Here is a 14,875-nt window from a genome sequence, read left to right as displayed (position 1 = left end):
GCAGCAAGACTTGGGCAACACCCAGACTTGGGCTGATAAGTGGCAAGTAACATTTGTGCCACACAAGTGCCAGGCAATGACCACCTCCCCTTGATATTCAAAAGCATTATCATTGCCGAAACCTCCACCATCAACATCCTGGGGGTCACCATTGACCAGAAACTTAACTGGACCAGCCACATAAATATTGTAGCTACAAGAGCAGGTCAGAGGCTGGGTATTCTGCAGCTAGTGACATTCCTTCTGACTCCCCAAAGCCTTTCCACCATCTACAAGGCACAAGTCAGGAGTGTGATGGAATACTCTCCACTTGCCTGGATAAGTGCAGCTCCAACAACACTCAAGAAGCTCAACACCATCCAGGACAAAGCAGCCCGCTTGATTGGCACCCCATCCACCACCCTAAACAGTCATTCCCTTCACCACCAGCGCACTGTGGCTGCAGTGTGTATCATCTACAAGATGCACTGCAGCAACTCGCCAAGGCTTCTTCGGCAGCACCTCCCAAACCCACGACCCTCTACCACCTAGAAGGACAAGGGCTGCAGGCAACTGGGAACACCATCACCTGCACGTTCCCCTCCAAGTCACACACCATCCTTACTTGGAAATATATCGCCATTCCTTCATCGTCGCTGGGTTAAAATCCCGTAACTCCCTACCTAATAGCACCGTGGGAGAACCTTCACCGTGCGGACTTCAGCGGTTCAAGGCGGCAGCTCACCACCACCTTCTCAAGGGCAATTAGGGATGGGCAATAAATGCTGGCCTTGCCAGCGATGCCCACATCCCATGAATGAATAAAAAATAAAATATAAATGCAAGTTTGTTTTCTTTTTGTATCTGCCAACGCACACTCCATCAATGTAAAAGTGCTTACAATGGCAGTTCTGGAAACTTGCGCTGAATTTGTACTTGGGTAGCCCAAAGTTAGTGTTTTTTTTGTCAATTCCAGTTCCCAAATCACAGTTCACATGTAGCTGAGGCGTGACTTTCTTTACTTCAGGTTAGGAGATCGATGTAGGATTTCACATTTTAAAAAATTACACTCAAGTCATTAGTCAGATTTTAACATAAGTTCTTTTATACAATGGTGGGAAGTGTATAGATGTGAATGATAGAGCTCCAGTACTGAAACCATCTCACCGTTCACTGCCCACCACCATCATGGATACGATCTCACTGCACACTTAGAGGAGTCATTAATATCAGCATGAAATGCTATATAAAACAACATTCCCACTGTACCACATCAATGTGCTGGTGCTGGCATTATTGTTCAGTAAGTGATGCTCTCCTCATTGCCCCATCTCAGTCGGTGTTCTAGTGCAGTAATTGTAAATTTTGGTGACATCAACTCCCACCAAAAATGATTTTATTTAGAAAATGGGCCCAACATCTTCATAACCTATTTATCCTTTCAATCCCATCATATTATTTTGGCAGCCCTCCCCTCAATTTAATTTTACCAATTTAATTTCATTGGTAGCATAGCTTTCACATTGATTTTGTCCTCCCCCAATTTTCTCTCCCATGTTCTGGAAGGCACCAATTCTTGCTGGGGTACAGTTCCATGGGCCACTGGCAACACACAGAATCTTTGTTCAAGTGGCCATTCTTCACGTTTGAAGTTACGTGATGTTGACTATGGAGACAGTCATAGCCAAGCCCAACCGTCATTGAATAGCAAATCAGGAGTGGGAATGGAACCCTCTCTAATCAAATCTAACTGTAGCAATAACTTGTGTATTTTTTAAATTAAGCAGGCAAATTGTATGTGTTACATATTCAGACACACACCTGTACAGTGCGAGCACACATACTATGGCGTGTGGATACACAGTGATCAGGTTCTGTTTCTTTTTAACCTAAAACAGCAGCTTCTCAGACCCCCCATGAAGAGCAAGGGAGTCCACCTCGGTGTCCTGGCCAATAATTATCCCTATTCCAGGTTATCTGGTCATTATCACATTGCTGTTTGTGGGATCTTGCTGTGCGCAAATTGGCTGCTGCGTTTCCTACACAACAGTGACTACACTTCAAAAGTACTTCATTGGCTGTAAAGCGCTTTGGGATATTCTGAGACTGTGAAAGGTTCTATCTAAATGCAAGTTCTTTCTTTCTTTATCATCCCCTCCACAAGTAAATTAGCTGCACAAAAAAAAACAAAATCCTAAATTTATTCTAGTGAAACCGATGAGTAGACAGCCACTTACCAACTTGCGTGTCCATCACAGATAGCCTGCAGATCAGAACAGCAGCTGCAACACCTTCTGTTACAATGGGAACCTGGGTACTCTGTGAGGCCACCTTTTCGACAGTCTGCAGGAACAGCGGCAACAGTTCTAACGCTTGAAGTAAAGTGTCACCTGATTGGGTGGAAAAGTACCACTCAACAGTGAGTGAGAACGTTGTTGCTAATTTTTTTTCTTCTTCTAAACTGACTTTTAGACAATGCATGAATCAGTGAAAGCAGTGAGCACATTTACAAAAACAACCAAGTCAACAGGAGACACGAAGTCTTGGCTTGATAAATATTGCTAAATCACACACCTTTGTTACTTCCTCAACCTATGAATGAAGTTTAATTGTTAGTGACTTTCCCTTATTGGGGTAACAGCCTAAGTCTGGTGACTTTGAAAGGCCATCGATTCCTCACCAGACCACACTAACAGGTAAAAACTGATGTCTTACAAACGTTTCGGTGAAACTGAGGGCCATTCTGTATCACCTTCATCACTTGCTACCCCTATAAATACGAACATGCATAATAATGCTATAATTAAAGCCAAGCAAAAAAGGTCGAGGAAATACCATAAGGTTCTTAAATAACTACTTCCCCCATTATATTAATAGCTCCGTGTGGGAGATTATTCCCAAGCAGTCTCATCGCAAACTGGCCTCATTCAGCATTTTATAAGAGGTCGTTACATTTTGTGACCCCAACTTCATCACATTTCAAATATATTTTAAAAAATTATAGCATGTAAAAATGGGAAGAAGGGCAAACACAAAATACACACACACAAAAGCTGGTAAAACTAGACAGAAATGAAGTGCTTTGTGTTTCTGATGTCTCTTGCACTATTAAGTAAGAGGTGCAGTGGCATAATGGTTAAATTACTGGATTAGTAATCCAGAGAACACAAATTCAAATCCCACCATGATAGTTTGAGATTTTGTACTCAGTTTTCAAAAGAAATCTGGAACTAAGAAGTAAAAATGACCTGAAAGTTGTCGGATTGTCATAAAAACGCATCTGGGAAGGAAACCTGCCCTCCTTACCCGGTCTGGCCTATATGTGACTCCAGTCCCACACTAATGTGCTTGATTCTTAACTGCCCTCTGAAGTGGCCTAGCAAGACACAAGTTGTATCAAACTGCAAAAAGGAGACATCCCACCACTAGGCCAGTTAAGGATAGGCAATAAAGGCCAGCCACATCCAGAAAATGAATTTTAAAAAAAAGTTCTGTGGTAGGAGACTGATAATTAGTTGTAATCATGACACCTTATTAATGAGTAATGATTGTACTTCAAACTTTGGGCTGTAATTTTAAAAAAAAACTCAATGATGAGTTTTGCCTGGAGGGTTACTGGAAACCCTGATGTTCTTATCCAGGCGTGCAAGATTCTTTTACCCAGTCAATATGTTATCCGCATGGGTAGTAATTGTACATGTCACCATTGCTGTTACACACACCACTTGGGCCTGGATGAATGCAAACAGGTGGAATTTAGGAAGCTGTAATGCTTGCCTGAAAGAGCATCAGGCCGTACATTCTCTCTTCCTCTCCCCCGACCCAGTTCTTTGGATTAATTCCCGGGTTCGGCTGGGTGTTCCATACTATTCCTGGGAAGTGCACCTCAGCCGAGTGTCTCTCACCTCCGAGTTTCATCCAGTGCTGCCAGGATGCAGTTCAGGCAGATGGGAGGAAGTCTACCAATAACCTATTGGGACAGTCCACTCTTCACATGAGCTAGTGGCTGATGATGTGCAAATAGAGGGAATTTCCACAGACAGTTAGTTAATAGCCTATATGGAGACTGCAATCTTTGCACACCAAATCTCTTTAGGCTGGACTGATAGGCTCTGAAAACATTACCAACCCACCAGTGCAGATACATTATCAGGGGACACTGAGTGTCACCAACAAATACATGTAGGATTTTTTTGACTGCACTCACCACGGAATGAGACTAGCATACACTGCAAGTAAGCATGTCTGATGGCAGACGTCGAGGTTTTCAGGGTGAAGGCCTTCTTGAACCACTCTACTAGCTTCTTGGGAACCTCAGTGGTGAACTTGCTACACCAGAGTGCAAGGACAGAGATGGCATGAAGCAATGTGCCCTCGTGAACTGTAGGGAGAGCACGCATCATGTTGTGAACACATACACTCTAATACATTATAGATACAGAAGAGAAGTCATTCGGCTCATGCATGTAGAAAAACCTACAATGCCCCCAACCATTCCTTAAATTACTCCAAGGCTTTTGACTTCACTGCCTCACCCAAAGGCCCATTCTAAATCTTAAAACAACCAAGAAGAGATTCCTGACATCAGCCCTAAATTTGTCTTCCACCAGTTTGAATTTATGCTCACGTCCTACTTTCATGACATGTTTCAATCGCCTGAGGGCGGGGTCGGACAGGAATTTTCCAGATTTTGTTTTTATCCCTTTAGGATGAGTCACGGCAGTGAAAACCCATGCAAGACTGGAAGAGAGGGCCTCAAATCATATCCTCGAAGTCTATGATTCTCCACTGAAAAGAGCCCCCAACTACAAGGAGGTAAAGCAGGAATATAGGGCCTGCATTGAGTGGTGCCATAGGGGGACTGGCACAGATCAGCAGGGATGTAAGCACGCCTGTGATTAAAAAGTAATTATCTTCACATTCATCTTTAACCATGTATATTTTTGGATCTTTTCATTCGCACAGGAATATAGCCTTTGTAGACAGGGCATCTTCCAAATTTCTCATTACCAACACCACACTGAACACACCATGCTGTCCATATTGGATCTACTCTCATTTTGTTCCCTTTAACTCAGTTTTCTCCTAGGCCCCATTCCTATCTTTGCAGACGTGCAGACTACAGTACAAGCACATGTCTCAAGATTCCACTATTTAACATACGTATGTTCATTTCCTCATGGTGAGTGTGCTGAGGCATGGAGATCATGTGTGATTTTAAACATTATTTGCAATAGATTTTTGCAGCTTTTGTGTGGGAATAAATTCTACGGTAAACATACTTGTTCAGCATATGTCTGCAGCACTGAGCTCAATGCTGGTCACACCTCACCCCGGAAGGACATACATGAATTATACAGTGTGCAAAGAGGAGCAACATGATTCACCCCAAAGGTAAGGTGAAGCTCAAGTTCTACAGCCTGATGTAGAATAATTTTACCAAGGTACTGCATATAAATGATATATCGTTAAGGTAAACCCAGAATAATGCTTAGAAGTCAAACTGGTTGGACTAATGGATATAATTTTAAATTATTGAAAAGAAAATGCAAGGAACATAGGAAGGCCATTCAGCCCCTCGAGCCTGTTCCACCATTCAATTAGATCATGGCTGATCTGTATCTTAACTCCATTTACCCACCTTGATTCCATATTCCTTAATATCCTTACCTAACAAAAATGTATCAATCTCAGTTTTAAAATTTTCAATTGACCCCCAGCCTCAGCTTTTTAGGAGAGTTTTCCAGATTTCCACTACCCTTATGTGAAGAAGTGCTTCCTGACATCACCCCTGAACGACCTAGCTCTAATTTTAAGGTTATGTCCCCTTGTTCTGGACTCCCCCAACAGAGGAAATAGTTTCTCTCTATCTACCCTATCAAATCCTTTAATCATCTTAAATACCTCAATTAGATCTTTGCTCAAGAGAGCAATAAATGTTTGGGATAATATGCTGAGAGTAATAGAGGCAAATACTGGGGGCGTTCAAAATGCGGTTAGATACCAAGCTGGGAGAATTATGATACCAGAGGGATGAGCTCAGATGGTCCTTTCTCTTCCTCAATTGTTCTTGCGTTTAGAAAAAGATGCCTTTAGTCTTATCAAAAAAAGGTCTCATCAAAAAAAGTATCTGAAGTGTAGAGAACTAAGGTCACTCACCTTCTTGCTGTAGGAAGGGGATGAACAGCTCGGTGACTGTACCACTCAGGGCTTGACTTGACAAACCACTGACTGTATGATGACTGCAGCTTCCAATCCCTGTGCACAGGAACAACTAATTAAAATCAACATAACTCTGCAACCAGACATTTCATGGAATAAAATGACAGCACTCTCTCTTACACAAAACATTGGTGTTAGTAGCAGAATATCTGCTTCCTTTGTTTTCAACACCCAACACATTAAGCCCCCAACTACTGAAGTGGGGGGGGGGGGGGGGGGGGGGGGGGAGGAGGAGAAAAGGGAGGGTGGTGGTGTCCTTTTGAAAACTGTTAGATTCCAGAGCCACTATGGATGGTAACAGGCGATGTGGGAAGTCCTGCTGGATAACCTTGCCCATTCAGAAAGGCTGGGGAGATCAAAGCCGAGAGGGGTACATACATTGCTTTGGCTTATTGGATCAAGTAGTGTCCAGAAACCATTCTTACTGGATGGAAAATGAATAGCACCTTTATTGAAATTTTTCTCAAGCAGCCAATGATGGGAGCCAAAATGAGTGACAATTATACAACAGATTCAAGTGCAAATGTGCAGAGTTTTCACGAGGTATCAGAGGAAGAATAACATTGCAAAATTAATCTGACGGTCTTCATGGATGACTTAAGGAAACATCTTCCGTGCCCAGGTTACCGACAATTTTGCCAGGATTTCATAATCAGCATTCAGCGGAGTCAGGCCAAGACCTCAAGGTATGTACCACAGCACTCTAAGTTCATAGCCTCCTTGGTATTTATACACAGCAAAGCTTGAAGGTGTGAATTGGACATGAACAACTAATTTGTGAAAGAACCTGGGACAAATATTTGCTCTGTACATTAGATGCAGCAAAATCCTAAGTTGCTCATTATAAACAAATTTACAATTTTACTAACACAAAGGAAATCTTCCCCATGATGCCTCATACCCAGCCATACAGAGCCTGCATCAGTTTTGATCTTGTTGAGGAATATTCCAGTGACCAAATTACAATATTGTCCAGACAGTATGGAACTTCAGCTTTTGACTTTTCCAAAAATTAAGCTCAGGTATGAGGTACAGAAAACAAAAACCATCCTCGGTTTGAAATAATTTTATAGCACTTAAGATATTACACATTCTTGAAGTGGATGGCCTCGCACCCTTAAGTGTTGTTGAAGGCAACATAGACAACAGCACCTCATGAGATGACAGAACCTTAAAAACTCTAGTGCAGATGCAAGGGAGAAGGCAGAACGAGAGGGAGGAGTGGGGAGAAAGAGAGGAAAGAATGAACAAGCACATACAGACGAGACAGCAACAGAAAGACAAAACTGCTAGTGCAAGGACAGAGAACTGAAGCCAAAAGATGCATTGAAGGGAGACGGGGAGCAGGAAGGAGACCAGGGAAAGTAAAATGTAGAAACCTCTAACACTGTAGCAAAAAGGTTCTTTAAACAAAAAAAAACACTTCCTCAATCATCCCAATTGGATAACAGAACTGAATTCTAACAAGGATATAACTGAATGAGCAGAATGCATCAAGTTAGTCCAGGTGACTAAACAGCTGTAGGTCTTCTTTTGGTCAGCTGAGTGTCTGAGACACGCAGAAACCCATTACTGCATTGAAAGAGTCACCAAACCAATACCAAGTGCACACACACTCCCTGTAGGGATCCGTCCCACTTAACCAACTTGAGCACAGGTGAGCAGATCTGAAACTTATGAACCCCAAGTGTGTGCAGAGGTACATGCTGGAGTTTAACCAGCGTAAACCACCAGCAGAGTGGTAAGCTTTTCACTGCTTGTCCAGTGAGGACCAGCCTGTCCATTAGGAAATTGGCTTGGAGCATTTGCTGGAGCCAATTGAGAAGAACCACAACCCAAGTGACGGAACCTGCAGAGTAGACCTATCAGCAAGCCAGGCTGGCTGAACAAATCAACAATATCCTGGGGTTCTGGAAATCTGTCTGAATCAGGTACTGGATTGTAGAGTACACCACAGAAGGTTGATATGGCTCCAAGCTTCATCAATCAGGCACACCATATCAGAACTGCCCTGACCCCAAAGTGACCCCACTTATCTCCCTTTTCCCCTTTCCCACAAGGAGGATAATCATTAGCTGGTCATTGGACAACGAATAAGAGCGAGTTTCAGCCCTTTCCAAGTGGACTGCAGGTACCAGGAGCTCTTCAGAAGCAGCACAAATCACCATAAATGTTTGAGTGTATTGCCACCATCGTCCTGGCACGTCAAACAGTATGGCACTCAACAGTTGACTGTGCATGGTTTCGACAGCAGCTGCTAACCCAATCGCAATAGGTGTACCCAGCCTCTGGGCCATGCCTTCAGGCCGCTGTCATCCCGACTCTCAGTGACACAATGCACATCTGCGCTGAGCGCAGTGGTGGGATCTGCACTGGGCAACTGGTGAATCAAAAGGTATAAACGGCGAAGAACGGATCTCCATTTAGCTCACGCATTAAGCATAAATCCTCCAATTCAGGGAACAACAACGCTTAACAACTCCACAATACATTTCGATTTTCTTCTACAATTAGTAGAGATTTTGGGAGCAGATCTATGGTCCTTTTGATTTAATTTAAAGTGATTTAAAGCACCAACCTGACAGCACACTTATCTTCTGAGCCACAGCAGTCAGCTTGCCCTCAGAACCTACAGAAAAGAAACAAATGACTGTGAGAAATTAGCACCTAACACCAGAGAGCAGTTAAATGAACAAGCTTGCAGTAATATAACGCAATATGGGGAAAAAAATAACGTGCAAAAGGGTTGTTAAAGAACGAGAGAGCAGGACCGAGGGTCCAAAAAAAGCGGTGGCACGCAGAGTCAGTCGCACGCACAGACACGGTCAATCACGCAAAATCCTGGATTTCTGTTGTGTAACGACTTACCACCAAGAATGGCAAAGAGGTGTCTGACGAGAGATTCAGCAGCAGCAGAATCACTGCATTGGTGAGTCAAGTTGCATAAAGCCATCACGGCCTCATCCATCATTTGGGCATTGTTAGACTTCAGCTGGCCTGGGACAAAGAAAAGAACGTGACAGACTTACAGTCAAATTGCCGCACATCAATTCCTTGCAACAACCCAGAGTCAAACATTTTTTTAAAAACAAGCACCTTGCCTAGTCAGTTCATTTACTCCTTTTTCTTGATTTAAGGGTTAGCTGGCTAATAGGCCATTAAAAGAAAACAAAGCACTGGGGTTCATTTCTAGAGGGATAGAATTGAAAAGCAGAGAAGTTATGTTAAACTTGTGTAGAACCTTGGTTAGACCACACTTGGAGTATTGTACAGAGTTCTGGTCTCCACACTATAAAACGGATAGAGACACAATTGGGAAGGTGCAAAAAAAATTCACAAGAATGATACCAGAACTGAGAGGGTATACTTATCAGGAAAGGCTGAACAGGCTGGGGCTCTTTTCTCAAGAAAAGAGACGGCTGAGGGGTGATCTGATAGAGGTCTTTAAGATAATAAAAGGGCTTGATAGGGTAGACAGAGAAAATGTTTCTACTCATGAGGGAGTCCAAAACTAGAGGTCATAAATATAAGACAGTCACCAATAAATCCAATAGGGAATTCAAGAGAAATTTCTTTACCCAGAGAGTGGTAAGAATGTGGAACACGCTACAAGGAGTAGTTGAGGCAACTAACATAGATGCATTTTAGGGGAAGCTAGATAAACACGAGGGAGAAAGGAGTAGGTTATGTTGAGTTAGATGAAGAGGGGGGGGGGGGGACTAAGCTCACGTGGAGCATAAACACCGGCACAGACCAGTTGGGCCGAATGGCTTGTTTCTGTGCTGTTAACTCTACGCAGCTAGTTCATAGAATCTTTCAGCACAGAAAGAGGCCATTCAGCCCATTATGCTTATGCCAACTCTTTGAAAGAGCTGTAAAATTTAGCTCAAACCCTAGCCTTTTCCTCACTACCCTGCAAATTAGTCCTCTTCAAGTGCATGACCAATTGCCTTCTGAAAGTTCCTATGGAATCTGATTCCACCACCCTTTCAGGCAGTGCGTTCCAGATCTTAACACCCTCTGAGAAAAAAACTCAATTGCCCTCTAGTTCTTTTGGTAATTATTTTAAATTTATGACCTCTGGTTACCAACCCATTTGCCAGAGGAAACCGTTTCTCCCTACTTGCTCTGTCAAAACCCCTCAATTTTGTACACCTCTATTGCGTCTCCCCTTAACCTTCTCTGCTGAGAACAATCCTAGCTTCTCCAATCTTTCAACATAACTCAAGTTCCTCATCCTGGTAAATCTCCTCTACACCCTCTCCAAGGCCTTGACATCCTTCCTAAAGTGGGGTGCCCAGAATTGTACACAATACTCCAGCTGAGGCCTAACCAGTGATTTGTAAAGGTTTAGCATGACTTCCTTGTTTTTGTATGCAATGACCCTATTTACAAAACCAAGTATTCCATAGGCCTTATCAACTTGCCCTGCCAGCTTCAAAGATTTGTGAATATGCACCCACAGGTCCTTCTGCTCTTGCACCTCTCTCAAAATAGTACCATTTAGATTATACTGCCTCTCATTGTTGTTCCTCTCAAAGTGCATCACTTCACACTTATCCACATTAAATTGCATCTGCATGTAAGTTACATGTAGCCGCTTTAAGTACCTCAACGGTATTGCAGTTTGCCGACAAAAGCGAATTAGATCAATACTTGAAGGGAAAAAATTTGCAGGGCTATGCGGAAAGAGCAAGGGAATGGGACTAATTGGACAGCTCTTTCCAAGAGCCAGCACAGACACGATGGGCCAAATGGCCTCCTCTTGTGCTGTACCTACTATGATATTATGTGTCTGTCCATTTCACCAGTCTGTCTATGCCCTCCTGAAGTCTGCTACTATCCTCCTCACTATTTACTACTTTGTCAAGTTTTGTATCATCTGCAAACTTCAAAATTGTACTCCCTATACCCAAGTCCAGGTCATTTATATATAACAATAAAAGCAATGGTCCTAATATTGATCCCTGGGGGACCCCACTGCAACAGTGGATGGCTTTTAAGGAGGAGATAGTTTGGGTACAATCTAGGCACATTCCCACGAGGCAGAAAGGTAGAGCAACTAAAGCCAGAGCTCCCTGGATGACAAAAGAGAAAGTGAGTAAGATGAAACAGAAAAAAGGGGTGTATGACAGATGTCAGGTTGATAACACAAGTGAGAACCTGAGAACCAGGCAGAATACAGAAAGTTCAGAGGGGAAGTGAAAAAGGAAATAAGAGGGGCAAAGAGGGTGTATGAGTATAGATGGGCGGCCAACATAAAAGGGAATCCAAAAGTCTTCTACAGGCATGTAAACAGTAAACGGGTAGTAAGAGGAGGGGTGGGGCCGATTAGGGACCATAAAGGAGATCTACTCATGGAGGCAGAGGGGACGGCCAAGATACTAAATGAGTACTTTGCATCTGTCTTTACCAAGGAAGATGCTGCCAGAATCTCAGTAAAGGAAGATATAATTGAGATACAGGATGGGCCACAAATTGATAAAGAAGAGGTACTTGAAAGGCTAACTGTACTTAAAGTAGATAAGTCACCTGGTCCAGTTGGGATGCATCCTATGTTGCTGAGGGAAGTAAGGGTGGAAATTGCGGAGGTACTGGCCATAATCTTCCAAACATTTGTAGATACGGGGGTGGTGCCAGGGGACTGGAGAATTGCAAATGTTACACCCTTGTTCAAAAAAGGGTGTAAGGATAAACCCAGCAATTTTAGGCCAGTCAGTTTAACCTCAGTGGTGGGGAAACTTTTAGAAACGATAATCCGGGACAGAATTAACAGTCACTTGGACGAGTATGGATTGATTAAGGAAAGCCAGCATGGATTTGTTAAAGGCAAATCGTGTTTAACTAACCTGATAGAGAGTTTTTGATGAGATAACTGGAGGGTAGATGAGGGCAATGCAGCTGATGTGATGTATCTGGATTTTCAAAAGGCGTTTGATAAAGTGCCGCACAGTAGGCTTATCATCAAGATTGCGGTCCATGGAATAAAGGGGGCAGTAGCAACATAGATACAGAATTAGCTAAGAGACGGGAACAGAGAGTAGTGGTGAACGGTTGTTTTTCAGACTGGAGGGAGGTGTACAGTGGTGTTCCCCAGGGGGCAGTGCTGAGACCACTGCTTTTCTTGATGTATATTAATGACTTGGACTTGGGAGTAAAGGGCACAATTTCAAAATTTGCAGATGACACAAAACTTGGAAGGGTAGTAAACAGTCAGGGGGATAGTGATAGACTTCAAGAGGATACAGACACTCTGGTGGCATGGGCGGACACATGGCAGATGAAATTTAATGCAGAAAAATGCAAAGTGATACATTTCGGTAGGAAGAATGAGGAGAGGCAATATAAACTTGAGGGCACAATTCTAAAAGGGGTACAGGAACAGAGAGATCTGGGGGTATACGTACACAAATCATTGAAGGTGGCAGGCAGGTTGAGAAAATGGTTAAAAAAGCATTCGGGATCCTGGGCTTTATAAATAGAGGCATAGAGTACAAAAGTATGGAAGTTGTGATGAACCTTTATAAAACACTGGGTCAGCCACAACTGGAGTATTGTGTCCAGTTCTGGGCACTGCACTTTAGGAAAGATGTGAAGGCCTTAGAGCAGGTGCAGAAGATTCCAGCGATGAGGGATTTTAGTTACGTGGATAGACTGGAGAAGCTGGGATTGTTCTCCTTGGAACAGAGACGGTTGCGAGGAGATTTGATAGAGATATTCAAAACCATAAAGGGTCTAGACAGATTAGATAGAGAGAAACTGTTCCCATTGGCGGAAGGGTCAAGAACCAGAGGACATGGATTTAAGGTGAACGGCAAAAGAACCAATGGTGACATGAGGAAAAACTTTTTTACACAGCGAGTGGTTAGGAACGGGAATGCACTGCCCGAGGGAGTGGTGGAGGCAGATTCAATTGCGGCATTTTTTTAACACAGCGAGTGGTTATGAGACAGTCAGCAGGAATCGAAAAAAAAACAAGGAGTGACGTCACAGGATAGCAGATGGGTGGTTGGCTGGTAAGTTTTACAGCTTCTTTTTTCCCTCTGGGTTAGGGAATTGGGTAAAATCAAAGTAAAAGCTGGAAGCGTAAAACTGCTTTTGGTTTATTAAATTTAATAACTTCAATTAGTTTATTAACTCGACCAATAGAACTATAAATAAACAGGGGAAGGAGCCGATTGTCTGGTAGTGGTGAGTGTTTCTTTTTCTGTTGAGTGTTTTTTTTTTTAAAAAGGCTTAATTTATTTTTGTTAAGGTTAGTAAACAATCAAATAAATCGAGGCATGGCAGGGCAGCTCACACCCGTCGAATGCACGGCCTGTGCCATATGGAAACTCCAGGACGCTTCCCGTGTCCTGTACAACCACAGGTGCAGGAAGCGTGGTCAGCTGGAGGAGCTCAAGCTCCAGATTTCGGAACTTGAGCAGCAGCTGGTGTCACTGCAGTGCATCTTTTTTTTATTTGTTCATGGGATGTGGGCGTCGCTGGCGAGGCCAGCATTTATTGCCCATCCCTAATTGCCCTAGAGAAGGTGGTGATGAGCTGCCTTCTTGAATTTGCGAGGTTGAGAGCCAAGTGGATAGCACGTTTCAGGAGGTGGTCACCCCGCAGCTTAAGAAAGTGCAGGCAGAGGGGGACTGGGTGACCGCCAGGCAGACAAGGAGGACAAGGCAGGAGTCCCCTGAGGGCATCTCACTCTTCAACCAGTATTCAGTTCTGAATATTGGTGGGGGAAGAGGGTTCCTCTGGGGAGTGCAGCCAGAGCCAAGTCCACAGCTGTACGGGGCCGGGAGGGTGGGGGGGGGGGGAGGTGAACAGCCAGAGGTCGTTGTCCATATCAATACCAAAGACATAGGTAGAAATAAGCATGAGGTCCTGCAGGCAGAGTTTAAGGAGTTAGGAAGGAAATTAATAGGCAGGACCTCAAGGGTAGTAATCTCCAGATTACTCTCAGTGCCACGCGCTAGTGAGTATAGAAGTAGGAGGATAGAGCAGATAAATGCATGGCTGGAGAGATGGTGCAGGAAGGAGGGCTTTAGATTCCTAGGGCATTGGGACCAGTACAGGCCAGATGGGTTGCACCTCAACAGGGCCAGGACCAATATGCTTGCAGGGAGGTTTGCTAGTGCTGTTGGGGAGGGTTTAAACTATCTTAGCAGGGGGATGCGAACCTAAGAGGAGATTGAGAAGGGAGAGTAACAAAGCTGGAAGTGGCAGGCAGAAAAGTAGTAAGTGAAATTGGAAGGCAGCGGAAACAAAGGCCAGCAGCAAATAAGGTCAGAATAGGAAAAAAATGTTAAAAAGGCAAAATTAAAGGCATTTTATCTGAATGCATGCAGCATTCGCAACAAGGTAGATGAATTGACGGCACAAATAGAAGTAAATGGGTATGATCTAATTGCCATTACAAAGACGTGGCTGCAGGGTGACCAAGGCTGGCAACTAAATATTCTAGGATATTTGGCATTTAGGAAGGACAGGCAAAAAGGAAAGGGTGGTGGGGTAGCACTGTTAATAAAGAATGATGTGGAGATGCCGGTGATGGACTGGGGTTGACAATTGTAAACAATTTTACAACACCAAGTTATAGTCCAGCAATTTTATTTTAAATTCACAAGCTTTCGGAGATTTTCTCCTTCCTCAACATTGCCTGAGGAAGGAGAAAATCTCCGAA

At 43.5% G+C, this 14,875-nt stretch overlaps 1 protein-coding gene across 1 annotated transcript in view; it reads right to left on the bottom strand.

Moving 5' to 3' along the window:
- The window catches only part of gcn1 (GCN1 activator of EIF2AK4), a 129,888-nt gene that overhangs the window by 89,354 nt on the left and 25,659 nt on the right, over positions 1-14,875 (bottom strand). Inside the window, exons 11-15 of the mRNA XM_068005525.1 lie at positions 9,070-9,198; positions 8,780-8,830; positions 6,139-6,237; positions 4,187-4,360; positions 2,217-2,369 (exon numbers count right to left, since the gene is read on the bottom strand). Coding sequence (XP_067861626.1) covers positions 2,217-2,369; positions 4,187-4,360; positions 6,139-6,237; positions 8,780-8,830; positions 9,070-9,198 — 606 coding nt within the window. The remainder of the gene's footprint in view (positions 1-2,216; positions 2,370-4,186; positions 4,361-6,138; positions 6,238-8,779; positions 8,831-9,069; positions 9,199-14,875) is intronic.

The sequence above is a fragment of the Heptranchias perlo genome, chromosome 25 (assembly GCF_035084215.1).
Source record: "Heptranchias perlo isolate sHepPer1 chromosome 25, sHepPer1.hap1, whole genome shotgun sequence".
Taxonomy (NCBI): Eukaryota; Metazoa; Chordata; class Chondrichthyes; order Hexanchiformes; family Hexanchidae; genus Heptranchias; species Heptranchias perlo.
The sequence above is the reverse complement of the archived record's forward strand: the minus strand, read 5'-3'. Positions and strand labels throughout refer to the sequence as shown.